The sequence below is a fragment of the Pelodiscus sinensis genome, chromosome 17, assembly GCF_049634645.1.
Source record: "Pelodiscus sinensis isolate JC-2024 chromosome 17, ASM4963464v1, whole genome shotgun sequence".
NCBI lineage: Eukaryota > Metazoa > Chordata > Testudines > Trionychidae > Pelodiscus > Pelodiscus sinensis.
Window position 1 is genome coordinate 34,393,882 of NC_134727.1, and position 23,344 is coordinate 34,417,225.

The window sequence follows — 23,344 nt, forward strand, 5'->3', positions numbered from 1 at the left end:
GATACACCTTTTGCCTCCCCTTACTTATGTACTGTTACAAAACTTCTACTTCAGCTAGAGTAAGCCTTTTGTGAAGGACTCTTTCAGTAGTAACTACTGACTGTTGGATAATGACTCTACTTGACTATCTTCTCTCTGGCCCCCACCCTTCCCACAACACCTATCTTGTAGACTGCAGGTTACACTTTGAAAGTGAAGCCCTACAATTCCAGCAGCATTTGACTGAATCCTTAGTCCAGCATTTGATGATGGACCACAGAAAACCTTTTATGTGGATATACTGACTGACAAAGTTAACCACAGCTAAACAGAAATCCAACACGTACAGTCAATTGAACTTACTGCAGAAGAGCACTCGGGATCAGGTTATCCTATCAGATGGTGACAGAAGGAGATACAGCTAGAGCCCACAGATAGCCCACAGATATCCACAGACAGCCGCTTTATATCTGCAGGTATCTGCATCCACAGATGCGGATCAGTTTTGCAGTCTGCTGATTGGATGCGGATACAGATTTTGTATCCACACAAAACTCTGGATATAGCCCCAGCAAAGTACCACATCAAAAGAGCATCAGACAAACTTATTTAATGGTGTTGGCTACTTTCCCCTACATCTTGGCCATGTGTGGTGGAAAAAAGGAAGGGCAGAAAGGAGGAACACAACAAGCACTCGCTTGTAAAATCCCTTCCAAAATCCAAAACAAGAATTTCAGCAGCCAATCTGATGTTCTGGGCTACTCTTAGTGATGTCTAATATTTAGCTGGATACTAGAACAGTAAAAGGTTGGTTGTGGGGGGTTGGGTGGTTAATAGGGTTGCCAGATGGTTTCAACAAAAATACAGGACACACCTGACATTACATTACAATCTACATTACATCTTCTTTAGAAAATACTGGACATTTCTATTTTCTCATTTATATTTCCTCAATTTGTTTCCGGAACAGAAAGCTCAAATACTGGACTGTCTGGTTCAAAACCAAACACCTGGCAACCCTAGTGGTTAAGACTGCCCTGCCCCTCTTGCTCCTGTGCACTGAAATATCTTAACCAGGTTTGTAAGCAGTCACTACTATGGTTGTCAGGGATTTTGTATGCTCTCCATCTGGTCACAACTCAGTTAATAAGCTTTTTGCTGCTGACAGATGGTTGTCATATACAACCAGTTCAAAACCATTTTTATTTTTGCTTTGTGGACAAGCCCCTCTGTCATCCAGTATGTTTATATAATTGGTTTGGCCAGTCCCCCTTCCTCCCCGTCGCTAAGTGGTAAGTCCTCTCAGAGCACATCCTCCCTTCTACTTGTGTGTCCTGCAGGGATGTTGTTTTAAATTGTACAACAGAAAATATTATCCAGGTGTTAGGGCACTAACCTGGAAGTTGGGAGATGTGAGATCACACAGGAAGTCTGTGGCAGAAGCAGGAGATGACCTTGGGTAAGTCACTTATGGGCCTGTGCCACAGCGCCCCACCTGTAAAACAGTAGCACTGTCCCCTACTTCACAAGGGTGTTGTGACATTAAATACATTAAAGATTGTGAGACACTCAAGACACTATAGTGATGGGAGCCATAAAGTACCTAGAAATCCCTTGAGACAGCAACCCCGTTTTTACAGGTAGATCGCTTTTACCAGAATGCAAGGATATGAGCACTAAGTGTAGACACACAAGTGTCACTGTTATAGCAGAAAAGCTGCTTCGTGAACCCTATTACATAGTAACTATGATGCTATTGAGTAACAAAAATCACAGCTATAGCTGGAACATGAGCAGGTCCCTAGAGATGGTCATTCTAAAACATCAATGAGATAGAGAGGGGATACAGGAAATCCTCAGAATTATGAACACCTCAAGAATGGAGGTTGTTTGTAACTCAGAACAAAATGCTATGGTAGTTCTTTCAACAACTGAACAATAACTTAAAACAGCTTTGAAATGTGGCTATGCAAAAGAAAATGATGCTTTTTTTTAAATAGTTTATGTTTAACAGTACTATAGTGTATTTGCTTTTTTGGAAGAAGAGATGGTTGGTTGGTCTCTGCTGCTGATTGTGTACAGGGTGTTCCCGCTATGAGTCACCCTGGTATACATCCATTCTGCACTAAAGTCATTGATGCTTGTAGGAAATGACGCATTGTAAGTCCTTCCCATTCTGTGCTCTTAAGTTGCACACACAAAAAAAGTGTGCAAATGGAACTCAGCTGTGGGGGAAAAAATTTCCCACTTAAGTTGTTTCGCTATAAATCCAAGTTTTTTGGAACATATTTTAGATTTATAGCAAGGACGGTCTGTGCTTCAAGTTCCAAAAGAGATGTGCGGTCGACTGGTCAGTTCATAACTCTGAGATTCTAATGTACTTTCATTTAAGTTTCTTGTGTTGTCAGTTTGACACCTTGTGTACTGAGAAGGAAGGAAAATTAGGCTTCCTTTTTAATATGCCACTACATACTAAAAAAGTGTCTAGGGTAAATGTAATATTCTGAAATTAAAGGTTAGAATTCTATTTTTAAGAGAGTATTGCAGAAAACACCTGCTTCTTTACACTTGGCAACTACAATTCAGGAAACTCCAGTTACTAATCTGCCATTCTTCTAACACAGAAAGGTGTTTGAGGTTCTTTTAAAATAGTGAACAACATCTGTGTCGATCACAGAAAATCAGCTTTCCAGATCATTTCTGTACACATACAAGTTACGACGGGGTTTGACATTTTTGGTGGAACAGACATAACAAAACTGGTGATATATTTTTAGAGGGGAAATCTTGAAAGTAATATGCAGCCAATGAGATAATTATAGACACTTTTGCCCTAAAAATCATGCTCAACAATCTTTCTATCTGAAGTGCTATAGGGAAGATGGCTATAATGGGATTTAAACCATGCTAGAAACATAGTTAGCAGAACCTTTTAGTTAATGAGTAATGCGGGAAAACCAAATAATGTTTCATAAAAAAACAAAATCAATTTTACAACCATAAAAAAGAATAGAGGATGGCAGGAAACGGAGCAACCATTAGATAGATGGATAGTGCAGACTTAAGGACTTTTAACGAACGAATGCTCCATTGAGTAGGAAAGGTGCAGTATCCACTAGTTAATTCAGACCAGAGAGTGAGAGCTACAGTTCAGAAGCAACGGTAATTTTTCACCAGCCAAAGAAAAAATAGGACTTTGTAGCTGTGACATACAGGCTGGGGAAAGTAGCTATTATGTTGTTATAAAAAATATATAGGATTCTCCTGAGATGCTTGGTCTTACTTTTTGTTCTATACACATACAGGACATACGAGATTTGGTCTTTCTTTTTTCTATATAATGGAACCTAACATAAAAACAGGGTCCTGTGTATTCTGCAGAATTGTGCTCCATCAGATAAGCTTCAATTGTTTTAAAGTTATATTTTTAACAACTATTTCACTGCTGATTTTAGTAAACATTCAGCTAATGTGCTTATCCTAAACTGCTTCCCACACTTTTCCACATGCCAAAAGAGATGTCTTTTCCATTTCCAAAGCCTCCAGCTTCAACCCCCAATCATTTAAACAATACAGTTAAATGTTCTCAATGCAAATTTCAGCAAACTTTAAATATCAAAAAAAAAAAATAATGGGAGTATAAAATAAACATAATATATTAAACAAGCGGATTACGGTTCTGATTTTACAGTTCATTTTCATATTGAATACAAAATTCCTTTCTTAAATTTTCTGCAGCTGCTGCTGTATCTCTAGCCTGCTGTACTGGAGTGCTGTAGAACTCCAGGGCCTTGCCACAGAATTTAGGTCATGCTTGCCACTGAGTGCATACAGCCTTGGTAATAATGTCTTCCTCTTCTGACCAACAGGCACTTGCTTCACATCGCTCTGCAAAGACTCCTCACACCAAATCAGCTCCACAGAGCTCTGCATCCACTTTCCTCAGCCCGTGAATTTTGGCCGGGACAGGGAGTAGAGATATTTAAAAGAAAGGTGAGCCCCATGACTGAAAAACACTTACATACTACAACAAAAAAGAAATACCCAGACCAGCCAGCCTATGGACAGACATGATCAGAACTCAATTACAGGAGAAACAAAGCAGCCCAGGACGATGACAAGGTAGCAAGACAAAGGAAAATCTATCCTCCAGCCAAGGCTACACAGGAACTCAGGAATTAAGTACAGCCTATGGTAATGAGTTCCTAGCAAGTGCAGGAAGCTATCAGTTTACCTAAGAACTTGACTGCTTGTCATTCAGTATGTGGGATCTAACTCCAAACTGGAGCTTTTGCTACTCCAAACAGCTGTCTTATCCTGACAGGCCAGAGCACACACAAACAATGGGAAGTTCACAATGGGGTAATGGGAGCGATCAAGAGTCTACTCCAGAGACTCACCACTAAAGTGGGGAGAAAGGGGAACCCAGAGTACCAGTTTAAAAAGCCTGAATCATTACTGGTTGGGAAGCCCATGGGATGCACCTTTAGAGCTCAACTCTAGGCTGTGGAACTGGTTGCAAACTGCGAGCAAACTTCAGGCTGCAGAAGGCATCCCTTGAGCCCCCTGGGGTGTGTATGGATACAGCGCTGTACCTAGGGGTTGCATGGGTACTCCTGAGGAGGGTGGAGAGGAAAATTCATATCATGCAGCAGAAAAGACAGGCATAGCTAAAACGGGGGGGGGGGGGGGGGGGGGAGAGGCACGGGTGCTATTCAGTGCCCGCGCCCTTTTGCCTTTCCATCGGGCCTGTCCCCCAGGTACTGGGAGAGGATCTAGGATGCCTGCTGCGGAGGAAGGGAAGAGTGGGCAGCCCCTTAGCCCCGTGGAGAAGAATGGCTGGAAGAGATCCTTAAGCATCCCTTTCCTGCAGGGATGCTGCAAGGGGAGGCCCTGGCACTGGGTGCCAAGCTGGGGGGCAGGTCCCCCGGAGATGAGGGCGGGTCCCCCAGGCGAAGCAGCCCGCAGGGGGGCCCAGCTCTGGCGCAGGGAACCCCCCTCCGCCGGCGGCCCCCGCGGGGGGGACACGGCGCGCCGCGGGAGGGGGGGTCCCCGCTGGCGATGCCCGGCCGCCCCTTTACCTTTGTGCCCGCTGAAGGCCCCGTACCAGGAGAGCGAGAGCAGGGCGCAGAGGCAGCCGAGCAGCAGGGTGAGGAAGGTGCCATTGCGGAGCCTCATCTCCTCCTCCGCGGCGGCGGGGGAGGCCGCATGTCCCGGGCGCGGCGCGGCCTCAGCCTCCCGGGCCCCGGCCCCGGCGAGGAGCGGAGGCGGCGGGGGCTGCCGCGGTGGGCGGGAGGGACTCGCCGCCGCCTCCTCCTCCTCCTCCGCCCGCTGCCCTCATGCACTGGCCGCGCCCGGCCGGGCCGCCAGCGCCAGCGGGATGGGGCTGCCGCTCGCGGTCCCCGGAGCAGGGAGGGGGCCGCCGCCGAGCAGGGGAAGGGGCGGGGATGGCACCGAGTTAAAGGCGCCGCGCTCATGCTATTGCTACGGCCAGGCGGGCGTGCAAGCGGTCGGGAGAGGGGAGGGGGGCAAAGTGCGCGTGCAAGGGCGCCGCGCGCCTCTCCGTGGACAGGTGGCGGCGTGTTCGCGGGGGCACGCGCCGGCAGGGAGCGTGCCCGGGTGTGCGCGTGGAAGCGGGGCCCTGTCTTTGTTGCCCCGGGGCTCCTGCGTGCGCGGGCGCCCCTTGTGCATTAGGTGACTGTGTAAGCTTGCACGCAAACCTTCGTGCAGGTGTGTGTCTGTGCGCGCGCGTGGTGGGGGTGCAACCCTAATACACAATGACCATCAGGATGGCAACTTCTAACAATCCCCCCACAAAAGGCAGACCAAGCCCTGGCCTGTTGCGATGCCTGATTACATCAAGGCGGGTGAATACATGGGGGCAAGCGACAAGGCTTTGGGGCTTAACTGTCTGAGTCATTACAGTAAAGCAATCATATTAAATACACAATGTCTTCTTCCATATGCAAATAGGAGCTTCCTGCAATTATCCCACTTGGGGTATTTTTCTCTCTCTTATGATGAATAATAAATACGATTCTTTGTATTAAATAATGAAAGATTGGATGACTCGTATGCACTAGTCGCTGTCCTGTTTTTCCTTTTGGTGATTTATATATATTTGTGGTTTTTAAAATGGCTATATGAAAATTACTTTCAGTCTGCATTAGCCATTTAACACTTTTAAATGTAAACAGAAAGGGGGAAATTATGAACCACCCAAAACAATTAAAGCAAATACAATCACAGATCGTGGGTAATTAAATCATAAATGTAAGTTGCAAGGATCTTAATTACGGCCTTAAGTCACTTTATTGTGCTCCATCCTTCATTTTTATCGTCGTATGTCAGTCTTTTACTTGCTGTCATCTTTCACATCGATGTCGTTTTCAGCCTGCAAAGCTACACAGACCCTGGGATATTTTATTCAAAAGCGTATCCTTACTTTTCATTAGAGTACGCGAGAGCATGCTCACTTTCCAGGCAACTAAAATCGTGCGGCATGTTGGAAGAAAAAAGTGTTGTATTGCACACATTTGAGCCTCACTGTAGAACAGAAAAGACTTAATCATGTACATTAAACTGCCCTCTCAATTCATGTGTCAGAATAAATCCTTGATAAAGAAACTTTCAGAGTGCTGGGAATTATTTGTTCCTGTTGTAGTTAAAAAGCTTTGGGGAAGCATACGTAACAAGATTTAAAACGTCATTTTAGGAGATGGGGCGGGAAATGTTTAAAATACAAGCACAGACACACATTTACCTGGAGTACTGGTAGTAGCAGGCAACACTGTCATAGAAAAAAAATACTGTATAGCCTCCTCGTGGCTCATCCCTGCTAGCAAGAAGCTAAAGGAGATACAAAAAAACCACTGCATTGCCAATCGCTTGCATTCCACGTGAATCTGAAAGGAGTAGCACAAAACCCAGCACGCATTCCTTTCCTCCTGGTATTTCTTCAAGTTTGACTGACGACACAAAATGCAATGGAATAGAAGCGAAGTGATGTATCTGGATGTCCTGCTCTGGGCTCAGCCAAGCTAGCAGCGCCACCTGTTGTTTCCACCACGGCTTTGAGAACCCGAGGGAGAGAGGTATTTGTGAAGTCGCTATTATAGTTCGGAAACGGAAGTTAAGAGGTGGGCTTACTCTACCTAGCTACGCTGGGTACCTCTGGCATGATGATGGATTAGAGTCTGAAGGGGGAGAAAGAGAGTCTGTAAGCTTTTTTGTATAGAAACTAAAACCTCATGATCAAACATTCCCAACACTTATGGGATTTTGAATCTAAATCCAGATCCAAATGTGAATTTTGTGGGCGGCTGATCCCCACCTCTCCTAATGGCCCAACCCAAAACCCTGGATCCAGACAGTCCCAAGCTTTGGGATATCATAATACAGATTTCAGGTGTGAATTGTGTAACTTTCTGGTCCTTCTCTAGATTTTTATGCACAAAGCACTGGTGCCACAACCACATTTGTCTCTACTGAGATGAAGGACAGGAAATGGAAGAACAATGTGCAATAAAGTGTAGAAGCTGTAGAAACCATTTTCCTATTTAGCTAGAAGCCATCTTGTATATCAGAAACCATTTCAGCTTTTCTCTCAAGCATGTAGACCAGAGTGAACTTTCTGTCACCCCATGAGAAAAGGCCTACAGGATGGGCTATTGGTATGTGTTAATTGGGCTGGTTGGGACAGGAGATGTACTCCCTCGCACCTGTCCGCCATCTTGTTGATAAGGCTTTGTTTTTCCAAATTTAATTGAGGATTTCTGTAATTGGATGCCCTGACGTCAGACTGTTTGGCTAAGGGTATAAAGATACTAGGATTGATTGTATTAGCAGCCTTACTGGGCCCGGCTCTGCTGTGACCACGTTTGGCTCATGCTGTGCTTTATTAATTAATAAAGCTGTTTGTTAGCTGCCTAAACACAGAGGAGCGTGTTTTTGCTTCGACAAAAGACACCTAAATATATAACGGTTCAATCTTGTGTTTTCCAAAAGGCTTAGTTCTCAAGTCCAAAGTTCTCATTTCTCTCAGTTTCTCAATTTTCCCTCATAGGAAATCCTAAATATTGTAGAGAAGTAGGATTAAACCCTCTGTGTCATAACCTAATTTACCACCACTCCCTACCCACACAATATGTCATCCTTATCATCCAAAGCACATTTTTAGTGCTTTCTCTAGCTTTCTCCATAGCTCATTGCACTTTGTATGAAATTGAAAATATTCTGCAGCAGTGCAGAACAAAACAGGCTGTCATTGACAAAAGCCCCATAAACCAGAAATATGTTTTATTACTGAAAGAATAACTAAATCATTATAAATGAATATGCAAAGGATTTTAAAAAGCAGTGTTTGACAACAAAGTGGGGAGTAGTAGATTGGCAGCCTTTGTCATAGTGCATGAAGAATTATCTGCACTGACTCACACCATTCTGCACTGGATTGTAGTTGTTCTATAACTGGTGTTGCAATTATATCAGAACAGGCTGTAGCTCAGACACAGCAATTTCCCCCAAGGCACATGGTCATTAAATTTTCATCATGGGTGCAGTGCAACACTTGGAAAAAATCTCAAAACATGTACTGTACTGTTTGTTTCCCATATTTCCTTCCCCAACACTGACCTTTGCCAAGATATTTCTGTGTAAATGGAGCTTTTTTATTTCTAAACTACTGCTTCCTCAATAGGTACTCCATGACATACTTGTTTACGCAGTGATATAACAACCGTTATATAGTCCTTCCTGAGGCCCTGTCTACTTTGTGTTTCTAGCCAAACACCCTTGTGTACACATAAGAACGGCCATACTGGGTCAGACCAAAGGTCCATCTAGCCCAGTGTCCTGTCTGCTGACAGTGGCCAGTGCCAGATGCCCCAGAGGGAATGAACAGAACAGGTCATCCTCATGTGATCACTCTCCTGTCATCCATTTCCAGTCTCTGACAAACAGAGGTTAAGGACACCATTCCTACCCATCCTGGCTAATAGCCATTGATGGACCCAACCTCCATGAATGTATCTAGTTCAATTTTGAACCCTGTTAAATTCCTGGTCTTCACAACATCCCAAGGCGTCCCACAGGATGACTTCACGCTGCATAAAGAAAAACTTCCTTTTGTTTCTTTTAAACCCGCTACCTATTAATTTAATTTGGTGACTCTTCCTTCTTACATAGGGGAACAAGTAAATGCTTTTTCCTTATTCACTTTTTCCACATCAGTTATGATTTTATAGACCTCTATCATGCCCCCTTTAGTCTCCTATTCCTAAAATGAAAAGTCCCAGTCTCTTTAATCTCTCTCCATATGGTACCCGTTCCAAACCCCTAATCATTTTTGTTGCCCTTTTCTGAACCTTTTCCAATGACAATATATCCTTTTTGAGATAAGGCGACCACATCGGTACCCAGTATTCAAGATGTGGGCATACCATATTTTATATAGTGGCAATAAGATATTCTCTGTCTTATTCTCTATCCCTTTTTAAAATGATTTCTAACACTCTGTTTGCTTTTTTGACTGCTGCTGCACACTGAGTGTATGTTTTCAGAGAACTATCCACAATGACTCCAAGATCTCTCTCTTGAGTAGTTAGAGCTCAATTAGTCCCCATCATATTGTATGTATAGTTGGGATTATTTTTCCAATGTGCATTACTTTGCATTTATCAACTTTGAATTTCATTTGCCATTTTGTTGCCCAGTCACTTAGTTTGGTAAGATCTTTTTGAAGCTCTTCACAGTCTGCTTTGGTCTGACCTATCTTGAGCAGTTCAGTATCATCTACAGATTTTGTCATTTCACTGTTTACCCCTTTCTCCAGATCATTTATAACCAGGTTGAATAGGATTGGTCCCAGTTCGGACCCTTGGGGGACACCACTAGTTACCTCACTCCATTCTGAAAACTGACCATTTATTCCTACCCTTTGTTTCCTGTCTTTTAACCAGTTATCAATTCATGAGAGGACCTTCCCTCTTATCCCATGACAACTTACTTTACTTAAGAACCTTTGGTGAGGGGCCTTGTCAAAGGCTTTCAGGAAATCTAAATATACTACATCCACTGGATCACCTTTGTCCACGTTTGTTGACCCCCTCAAAAAACTGTAGTTGATTAGTAAGACATGATTTCCCTTTACAGAAACCAAGTTGACTTTCCCCCAACAAATGACGTCCATCTATGTGTCTGATAATTTTATTCTTTACTATGGTTTCAACTAATTTGCCCAGGACTGATATTAGACTTACCGGTTTGTAATTGCCAGGATCACCTTTTGAGCCCTTTTTAAACATTGACATCACATTAGCTATCTTCCAGTAATTAGGTACAGAAGTTGATTTAAAGCATAAGTTACAAACCGCAGTTAATAGTTCCACAATTTCACGTTTGAGTTCTTTCAGAACTCTTGGGTGAATGCCACCTGGTGCCTGGTGATTTGTTATTGTTAAGTTTATCAATTTGTCCTTTTCATATGTGTTCATTTTTTTTAATTGTATCCTTTGGTATATATGGTTGTGACAATTTTCTTCCACTATTTGATCTGAGGAAGTGGGTCTGGCCCACGAAAGCTCATCATCTAATAAACCATTGTTAGTCTTTAAAGTGCTACATAGTCCTGTATTTTGCTTCAGCTACACCAGACTAACACGGCTACATTTCTATTACTTCCCTAGTTCCCTCGCTGCTCCAACTCGTCACACCAGTTGGGTCTTTGTTTAAGTGACTTAGGCAGCCCACCTGCTGGGCTGTGCTCACAGGCAGAGGCCAGTAGGGGTCATCCAGAGCCCAAGCACCACAACCAGCAAGGTACTGATACTACATCACAACATGTGGGTGAGTCAGTGGGAATCACACCTCACAGCACAGGGGGACCCCGGGTTACAGAGCAGACAGCACTCCACTACGTCACACTAGGGTCCCAACTTTGGGATGGTTCCCCTCTGCTCCAGCCCAATGTTCTCCTTCCATGAGCCTTTCACTCTTCTTAATAGCTGTCTGACTGGCGGCATGAGTGAGGCAATATGTTTTGGATTAGTCCAGTTTACCAGTTTAAAACTTACCCAGTTCCATTTGCAAATAGCATTGCATCAATGAAAATAATGGCTACACTAAAGATTTGCACTGTAGTGGTTAAAAACCCAGTGTAGACAAGGTCTTAGCCAAGCCACAGAAGAGAAGCAATGGAGTAGGAAAGGTCTTCACACTTTAGATAATGGGTTTGTTTGTTGTTTGATATATACACCTATTTCAACTTATACTAGTGAGAGTTGCCTGTACACATCACTAGTAGATGAAACCCCTCTTTCCTTGTTTGCTCTTTAAGTTCTTTTTGGTCCTACCTGTAAAATACATAGAACAGGATTACAGTCCAACAGCCTCTTCTCTGCTTGCCTGCTACATGCTCCTAGCTCAGACAATGCAGGGATCTGGCATAGGTGGGCGGGAGGAGAGAGAACCGAGGCCAAAACCAGGATGTTCTCCCAACATGCCATAGTTTGTAGTCCAAGGCTTATAGTTCCTAGGGCTGCTGTTGAAGCACACTGGACCTTGGGCTACATTTGTACGAACTAGTGATTATAGTGGCTGTTGGAATTCTGGTGAAACACATAGTACACAGTTTTTGTACTACCTTAACTATCTCATTTATAAACCAATATTGTTAAAGTGATACAAACCTCTATGAACACAGTTATAAAGGTGCTTATATTATAAGCTATACTAATGCTGTTCAAAGCCAAGTCCTTGGACAGCAGTGGTAATGAAGACACAAATAGGAATAGTCAGAGCTTAATAAAAAATGACCATTTTATGGCAAGCAAGCAGCCCAGTTATATGTAGCCACTAAAGTCCCTACAGATGTGCTTGGCAGAGTTTTATGTATATTTTAATCTGCAAATATGTCCTGATCAATTTGACTTTGCAGTGCACATTTGCTGTCATTTTAGCAAAAGTATTTAATCTTAGTTAAAGAAATGGCATCTAATGTCTACTGAGAGTAAATCAATGACGGATGAACATGGCAAAGGGAAGCTAGTGCCTGGAAAAGCAACGTAATTTTTAAGGACTTGAAACTAGAAAGTTATAAACTTGAATGGTTTGCCAACCCGTAGAACAACAGAAATCAGATTTTGAAACAATTTGGTCTGTTTTTATCTGTTTATAGGGTCAATTTAATTGTATTTAAATCATCCAGGAGCATTGCACAAAGGAAGAATTTGATTTATGTTGTTTACTATCCACTAACAAATCAATATACTGAAACTGATTTTGTTCAGTTGTAAACAAGACTTTTTTTAAAAAAAAAGCCTGATCCTGCAACCCTTACTCACCTAGTAATTCTTACTTACCCAAGTCATTTCATTGACACTATTCTAGTGAATAAAGATTGCTTCTGTGTGTAGACAATAGAAACATTAACCTCTGAAGTCTCTGATCTCTGTGTTGCAAGTTCGAAGCCAGCCCACATTATCATTTAGTGAAATGAGCTGGTTCTGTCAGAGGAGAAGTACTGAATGCACCAGAGACAGTAGTCCTTTCCAATTTCTGAAGGGTGGGAAAGGACTTGAGGGAGTCCCCTCCATTCCAGCTCAGGGCTTAGACACATGAATGTGATATTATGGACAAGATTGTCAAGTATGTGTTCCAGGGGTGATAAAGGAATTCAGACTGGCACATTTCATAAGTATTAAAATCAGCACAGTTTTAATGAATACATTATTGATAAAATCACTAAATTAAAATTAAGACTTCCTTTCCTACACAAGATGTTCCTGTCAAAAGCTGCATTCTTGGGACATCTGTAATATACAATGATGTAAATCACAAAATGCCCCTCCTAGAAACTTTTAGAAAATGACTAAAATCAGCGGCATCAAAAGTTCATTTATTCTTCCTAATTATGGACCGCAACCCAGCAAACAGAGCACCACAAGAGATATTACAAAACAGTAAGTCACATGTTCACAAGTGACCACTGTTTATAAGTACTTACATTTTAAAAGCCCCGTTTTTGAATTTTTAACCTAATTTTCAGAAGTGTTGGCCACCTGAGTTTCTCACTGATTTCAGTGTGTCAACCCTCTTAAGAACAATCAATAGATTGGGGAGATCTCAACAATCTATCACATGATAGTGCAGATTATAAACAAACACTTTTCATGGGTGACAGTTGTCTATAATCTATTATCTAGCAGTTTGTGTTTTACAGTAATGACAAGAGTTATTCTCATACAAGAATCTATGATTTTTTACTTGTTTTGCTCAAACACACAACAATGCGATGCAGATACCTTAAGCCTATCATGTGAAATCATAACTCAGTGTAGCCAGCAATCATACCCCAGCAGCAGCATTCTCACCTTCAGAAAATAGTCAAAGCCTTAACAGGTTCTCTCTCCTATTTTTGAATATACACATTAAACCTGGTAAACTGGAAGCAGTAAATACGTTTGGCTACAGCCCAGGGGGGAACCAAATGGGAAGAAAGCAGGTAAAGTCTGCTTATGCATGTGTCATTTGAGTCTTTGTTGCCTGCTGAGATTTCAAAAATTACCTAATATTATTTAGTGCAGGGGTGGGCAAATACCAGCCCAGGGGCCAGATCTGATCCACCAGGGTTAGTTCCTGGCACCCCCCATCTTCCCCTATTTACCTGCATGGTCATATGTGCCAGTGATTGCAGCTCCTGTTGGTCGTGCACAGCTGTTCTCTGCCAAGGGGAGCAGTGGGAAGCGGTGTCCCAGTCCACACTGCTTCCAAACACTCCCAATGGCCGGGAATGGCGATCCGCCACCAACAGCAACTATGATTGCTGGTACCTGCGGCAATGCAGGTAAATATAGTGGTGACAACCCACATGGGGCTCATCCTGGCAAACCTCCACTGAATATTGCCCACCCCTGATTTACTGCATCTAATTTATTTGTTACTTTTGTAAAATGCACCTGTTACCTGTTCTGTAGACACACACACACACACACACACACACACACACATATTAAAATAACATTCATAATTTACCAATAAACAAATTAATTGGGGTCTCACCCCAGGATACAGGTCCATAATCACACCTTGCCCTCATCAAGGCCTGAATAAGTGGATGGGCTTCATATTATACAATGCAGGTCAACAGCACTTAGCGTGTCAAAAATGCAGGGGAAGGAAGATTCTAACTTTCATGAATTAAGAGAAAAGCTTGAAAATAAGAACCGCAAAGGCTAAAATTCCTAAAAGCAACTAAAAATAATCAATTTGTTTGCAAAAGCACAATTTTTAAGCTAGTCTCATGATTTTGAACATTTGAGGTTGGCAATACGGACATAGGCGTGCGCAGCTCATTTCATTAGGGTGTGCACCCAGAGAATTTTATTTTTTATTTTTTTTAAAGGTGAACATTTATTGACTACTCAATCATTAAAGAGATTATTTTTATTCATCAAACTAAAGAAACTAAAACTTAACTAAACTTAATTTTTTTTAAATTAACAACTAAATTTTACTTAAAAAATACAAACCTAAGTATGGGACACTGTACTTCTTAGTTTGTTTTTTACATGTGCAATTTGGCGCTTATTGCATAATACAGAAATCCATATTTTAAAACTAAAAGAGCCTATCATGCGATTAAATTAAAACGCAAAGCCACTTTTTTTTGAGACATTATAGGGTTATCAAGTAGTCTTAAAAAAAATACCGGACACACTTCATGGGGGGTGGGGAGGGACTGACTGAGAAGGTAGTGGGGCTGGCCGGGAGGAAGGGGAGGAGGCGGGAAGCAGAACTGGCAGGGGGTGGGAGGGTCAGGGGCTGGCCGGGGGAAGGGTGGCCAATGGGAAGCAGAGCTGGTCGGTGGGGGTCGGGCGGAGCGGGGCTGGCTGGGGAAGATCGGGGGGGGGGGGGCAGCCAGCAGGAGCGGGGCTGGCCGGGGGAGCTCAGGAGGAGGAGAGGAGAACTGGCTGCCGGAAGCAGTGCTGGCAGGGGGTGTAGCGGGTCTGGCCAGGGGAGATCGGGAGGAGGAACCAGCCGGCGGGAGGTAGAGCTGGCGGCGGAGGTGGGGGTTGGGTACAGCAGGGCTGGCTGGGGGAGAACTGGCTGCCCGAGGAAGGGCTGGCAGTGGGTGCAGCGGGGCTGGCCAGGGAAGATCGGGAGGAGAAGTAGGGGAGAACCAACTGGCCGGACAGGAAGGGGCGGCAGGGGAGGAGTATATCAGCTGGTGGGGAACGGGATTGACCCGGGCAGTGCAGATCCCAGGGCGCTCCCGCCCCCCTGCACGGTCCAGGCAAAGCATGAATCAGTCCAGCTGCGGCTCCACCATTCGCTTGACAAGCGTGCAGGAACATGGACCGGACTGCCTCTCCTCCTCACATGCACCCAGGGCTCCCAGCGCCAATCGCGCCCTGCCTCCCAGTCACTCCCCCTGCCAGGCTTCCGGTTGCCCAGTCGGAAAACCAGAAAATACCGGACATTGCACATGTCCGTTATTTTCTGGATTTTTTTTACTGGACAGAGCCCCCAAAAAACAGATTGGTAGAAAACCAGACACCTGGCAAACCTAAGACATTAGGATGTGCCTGGCCACACCTGGCACACCCTGTACGCACACCAGTTAATATGGAATACATTTCAGAACCAAGAGCCCTCAACTGAAAACACCGTGTCAGCTAAGGTTGCCAGGCATACAGTTTCTGACAAGAATCCCAGGTAAAAAGGGACTTTGTTGTCCAGGCTGCTCAAAGTCCAGTTGGCAGTGCAGCAGAGATAACCAGACTCCCTGCCCACCCTGGCTACATGTAACACTCTGTGGCCAGCATGTCCAGCCCCTAGGCACAGGAGTGGCTGCAGGGGCTCCAAAGGCTGCCCTGACCCTGAACTGCAGACACAGACAACACACAGAGGCCCCTGGCCTGCTCTTCTGCCTTGGATCCAGACATGCCAGCAGCCTCCAGCTTACACAGGAAGTAAGCACCGCCCAACCAGGGCTCACGCCCCTCACCTTCTCCCCAGCGGTGAGCCTTTCCCACACTTCAAACCCCTCTGGCCCAGCTCAGACCCCTTTCCTGCACCGCAAGGCCATTTCTGGCCCCTCCCTGGAGCCCCCAAAGCCCTCATCCCCTCCCATACCTCAACCATTTGTCCCAATGGGATGAAAGTGAGCGAAGGTGGGGGAGAGAAGAATGGAGGGAGGAGAGACTGAGAGAGCAGGGGCAGGACCTTGGAGGAGTGACACAGGAGCAGGGCCTAAGGGCAGGGGCAGGGCAAGAGTGTTAAATTTCACGAGATTAGAAAGTTAGCAACCCTATTGTCAACACTAAGCAGCCAAGAGAAATTCAAATCTAGAGGCTCTTATAAAGGCATCATACAAATTACAGATGAGAAAGATCTACTAAATCTAGCCATAGATTTAAGCAGCAACTTATATTCAGAGTTTAACTTCAAACTTCAGAAGTTTTTAGGTCCCTCTGTAGTTTTGTTCTGGCCCATTCCAGTGCAGGGCTGTTTCAGCCAGTTTATTTGTGATTGTGTAACTTCACCAAGATAAATTACCTCACTTACTGATTATTTTGCCTGCCAGCCAGTTTGAGAGGCAGGTTCGGCAGTGTTTTATCACTGTACATAGGTTCTTGAATCTTTAAAAAACCAAAAGCAATATTGTAAATTAGGCACTTAAAACTAACTACATTTGAATTCTTTAATTTAAGGACATGGCAATGGGTAACATGTCTATAAGAACATACTTTGGTGTGCATGTGAAAAAAATATTTTTCTCGCTCACTGGTGCTTAAGTTCTTAATTATATATTTGTATAACACTAAGAGTGCGATAGATAGATGCTTCACCTACACCCCATCACCCAGGCACTTTTTTTTTTTAATCTAGGTTTACGCAGTATGAAGAAAATACCTCCCAGGAGCATTTGTGTGTTAAAAAAATTATGATGCTCCAATTAAAACTGGTGTTGACGGACGAAATGTCTTGTGGAAGAATCCTGACATTTCACAGCCAACCTCAAGGTAGGGAAATAAGACTGGCTGCTGCTTTCTCTCCTGCCTGTGACCTTGAGAGAGAAACAAAATCCCTCTACATCCAATCTCATGAAGAGATTTTTCTGATGATGGCCATTCAATCACTCCTCCTGGGAGCACTGTAATTACTTCTCACAGTCACAGCACCTGAAGAACTCTGATTTGAGCCTGGATTCAGCCAACAGCCTGCAAATCAGGCCATAATGACCTGCTCTCGTGCCCATGACGAAGCAAGATGTCTGTGTGTATGTTTGTGGGAGGGGACATGTGAGATCATTGATCCAGAGCATTATCTAATCCAGTCTACAACTCCCTCCCCCAGCTTTGGGGAGAAAGGAAGCTATCATCACAGGACCCAGCTGAGTCACAGCCAGCTGACTTAGTTCCTTAAGTAGTCCAGGTGGGTTCATCAGGGGGGTTCCAGTGAGCCAACAGCAAGTTGTGAGATGATTTTGTGTGTATATTTCAAAGTTAGGAAAACTCTAGATGGAGCATGCTGTCATAAAGAAGAAAGTCAGAGTGACTCAGGCTAAGCTTTATGCACAGTCTATACTGCTGATGATCTCTGTTTCTAGCTGCATTTCCCATATTCCTTAAACTAATATAGGTAGAAATGGGTCCCCAAACTCTATCTCAACACCACTGCAGAATATATCATGCCTTCATCCTTTTGTACTCATAAACCCTATGGTGTGAAATTGTTTTGATACAAGAGTGTTTTCTCCAATGAAAAGTGTTATTACTCCATGAACATATGCATTCTGCTTAGTGCTTTACAACAAAGAAGAGGAAGTACCTGAGCCAAGGAGTTTATAGTTCTGACAGATATAAACAAATAGTTTGGACACAAACAGTACATGGTGAATAAGGCTGTTGTATAGAAATTGCCTGGTCACATTAAAAAGGGCTTCCCTGTAGAAGGGGTGGAGGTTGAAGAAGAATTTGAGGGAAGAAAAGAGGAATATGGGAGGAAGGTCGATTGCTACAATTTTGAAATGCTGAGCCCCTTCTCTCCCTCACATCACTCCAGAATTGTAGATTTTCAGAGAATCAGAGACCTTCTTTGAATGGGAAAGAGTAGGACAGACCAGTGTTTTACAAAAGTGTCTAACAAATGTATAAGAAAATGCTGTCCTATTAACCTGTCTTGTACACATATATACAGTACTTCGCTCACCATCTGACTGTAACCTCTTAAATACTTTTAAAAGCTCTGGGGTAGAAATGTAGCCGTGTTAGTCTGGGGTAGTTGAAGCAAAATGCAGGACAATGTAGCACTTTAAAGACTAACAATAAACCATCTTGTTAGTCTTTAAAGTGCTACATTGTCCTGCATTTTGCTTTAAAAGCTCTGTCTCTTTTATTGTGTTGTGTCAGAGTGAATGCTTGTTCAAAAATGAAAACTACTGCAATTTTCAGGACGTGGCAACCTTATTTATTTACACTCCGTTCTTGGGTTTGTCCACTGAAAACTTTCATGACAGAAATGCCACAAAGAGCATCAACAAGCAAACATAAGAAAAATTATCAAAGCTCCTATGAACCCCAAGTTCTCCAGATCAACTCTGGTCATGTATTAACTCCCAAAAGCTTAAGGAAAAAATAAAGCCAGAAATGTAAGGCTAATCGTAATCACAGAAGCAATCTTTTTCATTTATACCACAATCCGGTCCAGGATTCTTCCTTACAAAAAGCCTTCTAAGTTAGTTCCCACACTTCAGAGATACAATCAAAAAGTACATAAATCTTAAAATTTTGCTGTTTTCCTGCCCACAAATGTTCCTGTCTCTGGCCAAACATGAGAAAAATCCTAGAAGGATCACTATTTTGAAAGTTCTTTGGAAGCGGTGTAGTTAAATAACTATGTTAAGCAGACAGGCAGAACGAGACAAATTTTAGATTAATCCATTTAACTTCCAATGAGATTTAATCTCCCTCACATCCACCTATTTCTCTGAATCAGTCTTTTGTTCTCCAAAAAGATGAGAATAGTCTAGAGGGGGAAAGGACCTCTATCATAGAGACCAGGAGGATTATTCATAGTAGTAAATGTATGTCAAAATCAGTTTAGATTCTTAGAGGTCAGGATGTTACCCTGAGGATGTCTCCACACATATATTCCGGCTCCGTTGGCAACAGTTAAGTGCAGAAAAAGGGAGCTTTAGCTGGATCACTGATTCCCTATGAGCAGCTCTATGGACATGAGGAGAAAGGACCAGGATAGGGGACACAGATTAATTACAGACAGATATGTTAGGCAAATAACAGTACTCTTTATGGGGCCCCAGAGTGCAAATTCCAAATACTTTCCTTTGTTGGTATTTTCAGTGAAGAAACTTCTGGAAGGAGCATGACAGCATTAACAGAAGACTAGCATGACTCAATGCACACCAATCAGGACAGGAAAAAGTCCTCTGGCTTTTGGCCACCTTTTCATGTTTGCTAACTGGATTAAAGTTCACACTGCTCGCATTTTAGATCTCCTTCTGGTTTTTAATTTTGTGCAGCTCTTGCTTTTTACAGATGTATAAATTAACCGGAGCAACAGTACTGGCATATCTGTGAAATGGATAGAGAAGCCCTTATACGGTATACCCCAAAATAACCCTCAGGACATTTGTAGAGGACGAACAGGAATGGAATACATCTCTCTTTCACTTGTCTAAATATTACCCATGTAATTAATACCAAGAATTGTTTGTGTCTGAGGCCCATTGGATATGTCTATACTCACAGCTTCTTGCGCGAGAAATATGCAAATGAGGCTAAGCGTGGAATATCGCCGAGCCTAATTTGCATACCTAATGAACCGCCATTTTTGCAGAAGAGGCTCTTGTGCCAGAAGGAGCTGTCTACGCTGCCACTTCTTGCGCAACAAAAACCCTCTTGCACAATGCCGTTATTCCTGAAAATAATCAGCGTAGCAGCATTACGCAAGAGGGTTTTTGTTGTGCAAGAAGGGGCAGTGCAGACAGCTCCTTCTGGCGCAAGAGCCTCTTCTGCAAAAACAGCGGCTCATTAGGTACGCAAATGAGGCTCGGCGATATGCCACGCTTAGCCTCATTTGCCTATTTCTCACGCAAGAAGCCGTGAGTGTAGACATAGCCACTTAGTGCTAAGAGAACTGTGAGTTGAGGTTCTGAGGTCATTTCTTACTGGGGCAAAGTCCACCTTGTCAAATGACACTGACTGCCCTGTTAGCTGCGTCAGCACAGAAACAAAGGAGAAAAAGTAAACATAGAGGCTACGTCTACACTGGCCCCTTTTCCGGAAGGGGCATGTAAATTTCATGAGTCGTAGTAGGGAAATGCGCGGGGGATTTAAATATCCCCCGCGGCATTTAAATAAAAATGTCCGCCGCCTTTTTCCGGCTTTTAAAAAAGCCGGAAAAGAGTGTCTACACTGGCCCCGATCCTCCGGAAAAAGCGCCCTTTTCCGGAGGCTCTTATTCCTAGGAATAGGAATAAGAGCCTAGGAGTAGGAATAAGAGCCTCCGGAAAAGGGCGCTTTTTCCGGAGGATCGGGGCCAGTGTAGACGCTCTTTTCCGGCTTTTTTAAAAGCCGGAAAAAAGCGGCGGACATTTTTATTTAAATTCCGCGGGGGATATTTAAATCCCCCGCGCATTTCCCTACTACGACTCATGAAATTTACATGCCCCTTCCGGAAAAGGGGCCAGTGTAGACGAGCCCAGGCTGTATTGAGTGTCTGCATACCCTAGAGGTGAGTCTGCTAGGGAATGGCTGAGGTACATTGGCAAAAACAGTGTGAGGATCTTTGTATGGCTGGTGGACATTCTGTTTTTATTTTGTGGATAAACAGAAGACTTCAGTCTCCCATAATATTAAGTCAGTAACTTTTACCAACACTGTCAAATAATTCCAAATTTAAATGACGTAAACAAGGGAGGGCTAGTGGATTATATCTTTGTTTTGACCACAAACCCTTTCATGTTTAGGATCATTAGCCCCATCATGTACCTATATTCACAAACCTAGTAAAATGTTTCATTACAGACACAGCACTATTTACCTGGTCATGGGTTTAAACAGTAACTCGTCATTTCAAAATGGATCAGTGGCCATAAAACATTATTACCAAGCAATTCAAGTGGTTCTTCTGAAGATGAAAAGGAACAATTCTGTCTACTATAAACATAAAATATTCTTTAAATAAATAACATCATAATTATTTAAAAATTAAACTTGTGTTCATTGATTAACCAGGAAGCTAAATATACTGCCGAGTCTAAAATATGTCTCTCAAATAAAAAAAAAATCTTATTAAAAAATAAATGAATCTTTTCCTTAACCCTCAAGAACTTTTAATTCATGACAAGGCCTCTCAAGATTTCTCATTATGTTAGGTTAAGAAGTATGTCACTAAAAATCAGGGCAACAGGCCCTTAAAGTGAAACGATATTAATACCAACTGGGAACCTACTACTCATTGATCCATCTTTAATTACACTTGGAAGGTTCAGACAGCTCTTCTGCCAGCTGGATTCTTATCTGACCTGATTAAGAGTCCTGTCAACTGCATCTGATCTGCAAATATTGCTGCCAACAAATTTGGAAAGCCCACAAGCATCCTTCTTAATGTCAGCAAGCATCTATTTTTAAGTCTCAAAAACCCAGATCCAGGAGAGATTATTAGCATGATTACTTAACTGTATGTACTAAGAGGAGGGCAGGCATATGCTACCTATTGAGTATGAGGTAAATCTTGTGAATTGACACATTCACCTTTTGATTATCAAAGAGCATAGATTTTGGAACCCCATTCAGCAACCACTCCTGCCTAACATTGCTCAGTCTATAACATTATGGAAGCAACACAACTAGTCAGGACTAGACTAAAGGATCTTAAATGCCATGTTTGCCATAGAATGAGGTACAGTAACACTACTGTGTCTCAGTGCTGCAGGTCCTGGGATAGCATATTGTGGTATAGCAGAAGTTATACAGTCATGTCTCCATGCCAGAGGTTCTTGGACGTTGTGTTGTAAAATAACAGAAGCATGTTCCTGAATGATGCACAGATGTTGTTGGCTACGTCTAGACTGGCATGATTTTTCGCAAATGCTTTTAACAGAAAAGTTTTTCCGTTAAAAGTATTTGCGGAAATGAGCGTCTAGATTGGCACGGACGCTTTTGCGCAAAAGCACTTTTTGCGGAAAAGCGTCCGTGCCAATCTAGACATGGTTTTGCACAAGAAAGCCCCGATCACCATTTTTGCCATCGGGGCTTTTTTGCGCAAAGCACTTTTTAGCTGTCTACACTGGCCCTCCTGCGCAAATACAGCTGCTTTTGCGGAAAAACTTGCCAGTCTAGACGCAGCCGTTGTGTTTAACTAATCATGTTTAAAACCACTGACAGCCCTCAAATATCAAAACCAACTGGCATTTACTGGAGAGTGCTGAAAATTTGTTAAAGCACTTTCAGGTGAACTGAATCTTATTTCCACTACATAGAAAGCTGGAGACATTAAATATTATCTGTCATGTCTCACTGCCTTTCAGTTATTTTTCTTATTATACAGCTTTGTATTGTGATTAAAAACAAAACAAAACAGAAAACCTTCATGTTTGTTTCCTGTTACACTTTTAGAACTATTCATTCTTTTGTGCTGGAAAACAGATTTCCTCAGCACATCCATTGCCAAAAGTGGACTAGATGAAATCTTGAAGGTAGCATGGAGTTAAAAGTCCTGTTAAAGTAGAAACAAGTTAAAAGAAACTGCTGGGGTTTTTTTTTGTTTTGTTTTTTTAGAAGAGGCAAAAAAGACTGGGGGTGGAAAGAGTAAAAGAGGAGAAATATAAGAGACAACCAGAAAGAGGGGGGAACACACAAGAGATCTAAAGGGATGAAAAGGCACTTGATGAAAAATAATATGTCTGCAATTCTAATGTGCAGATTTCTGAATCTTGCAACCGTGTCTCACTCCCTGCTGGTTTGCAAAACACTTCAGGGAGTCCAACGCACAGCAGAATCTGTATTATATTACTTTTTGTGATGAGTATAATGGATTAAATAGCAAACACAAACTGTCCTTAACTGTAACTGTCTCCAGTTTCATCAACAACAGACTTAGGATGGTTAGTAATTTGTACAAGAAAATAAGGTAGTGTCACAAAAGGTAATAGCTGTTTAAAATGCATTTCTTTAGAGCAGTACACATCTGTATTGTATTTGTATAGCCCCTAGTATCATGGGGCCTCAGTTCTGACTGGGTTCTTTGGATGCTGCACATATAACTATGTGTTAACTCTTGTTACTGACGTTATAGATTAAAACTATTTTAAATAAAACGTTTTTATCAAATGACATCT

The 23,344-nt window shown here is 42.9% G+C and overlaps 1 protein-coding gene across 4 annotated transcripts in view; it reads right to left on the reverse strand.

Moving 5' to 3' along the window:
* Positions 1-6,827, reverse strand: part of MGAT4B (alpha-1,3-mannosyl-glycoprotein 4-beta-N-acetylglucosaminyltransferase B) — a 119,903-nt gene extending 113,076 nt beyond the window's left edge. For 2 of the 4 annotated variants that reach the window (XM_075900519.1, XM_025179019.2), the window contains exon 1: positions 6,743-6,827. In XM_075900519.1, the coding sequence (XP_075756634.1) occupies positions 6,743-6,812 (70 nt within the window). In that variant the 5' untranslated portion in view covers positions 6,813-6,827. Of the gene's footprint in view, positions 1-5,060; positions 5,376-6,742 lie in introns of those variants that run through there. The other 2 variants (XM_075900521.1, XM_075900520.1) reach the window with 2 other exon arrangements.
* Positions 6,828-23,344: the final 16,517 nt, after the last annotated feature.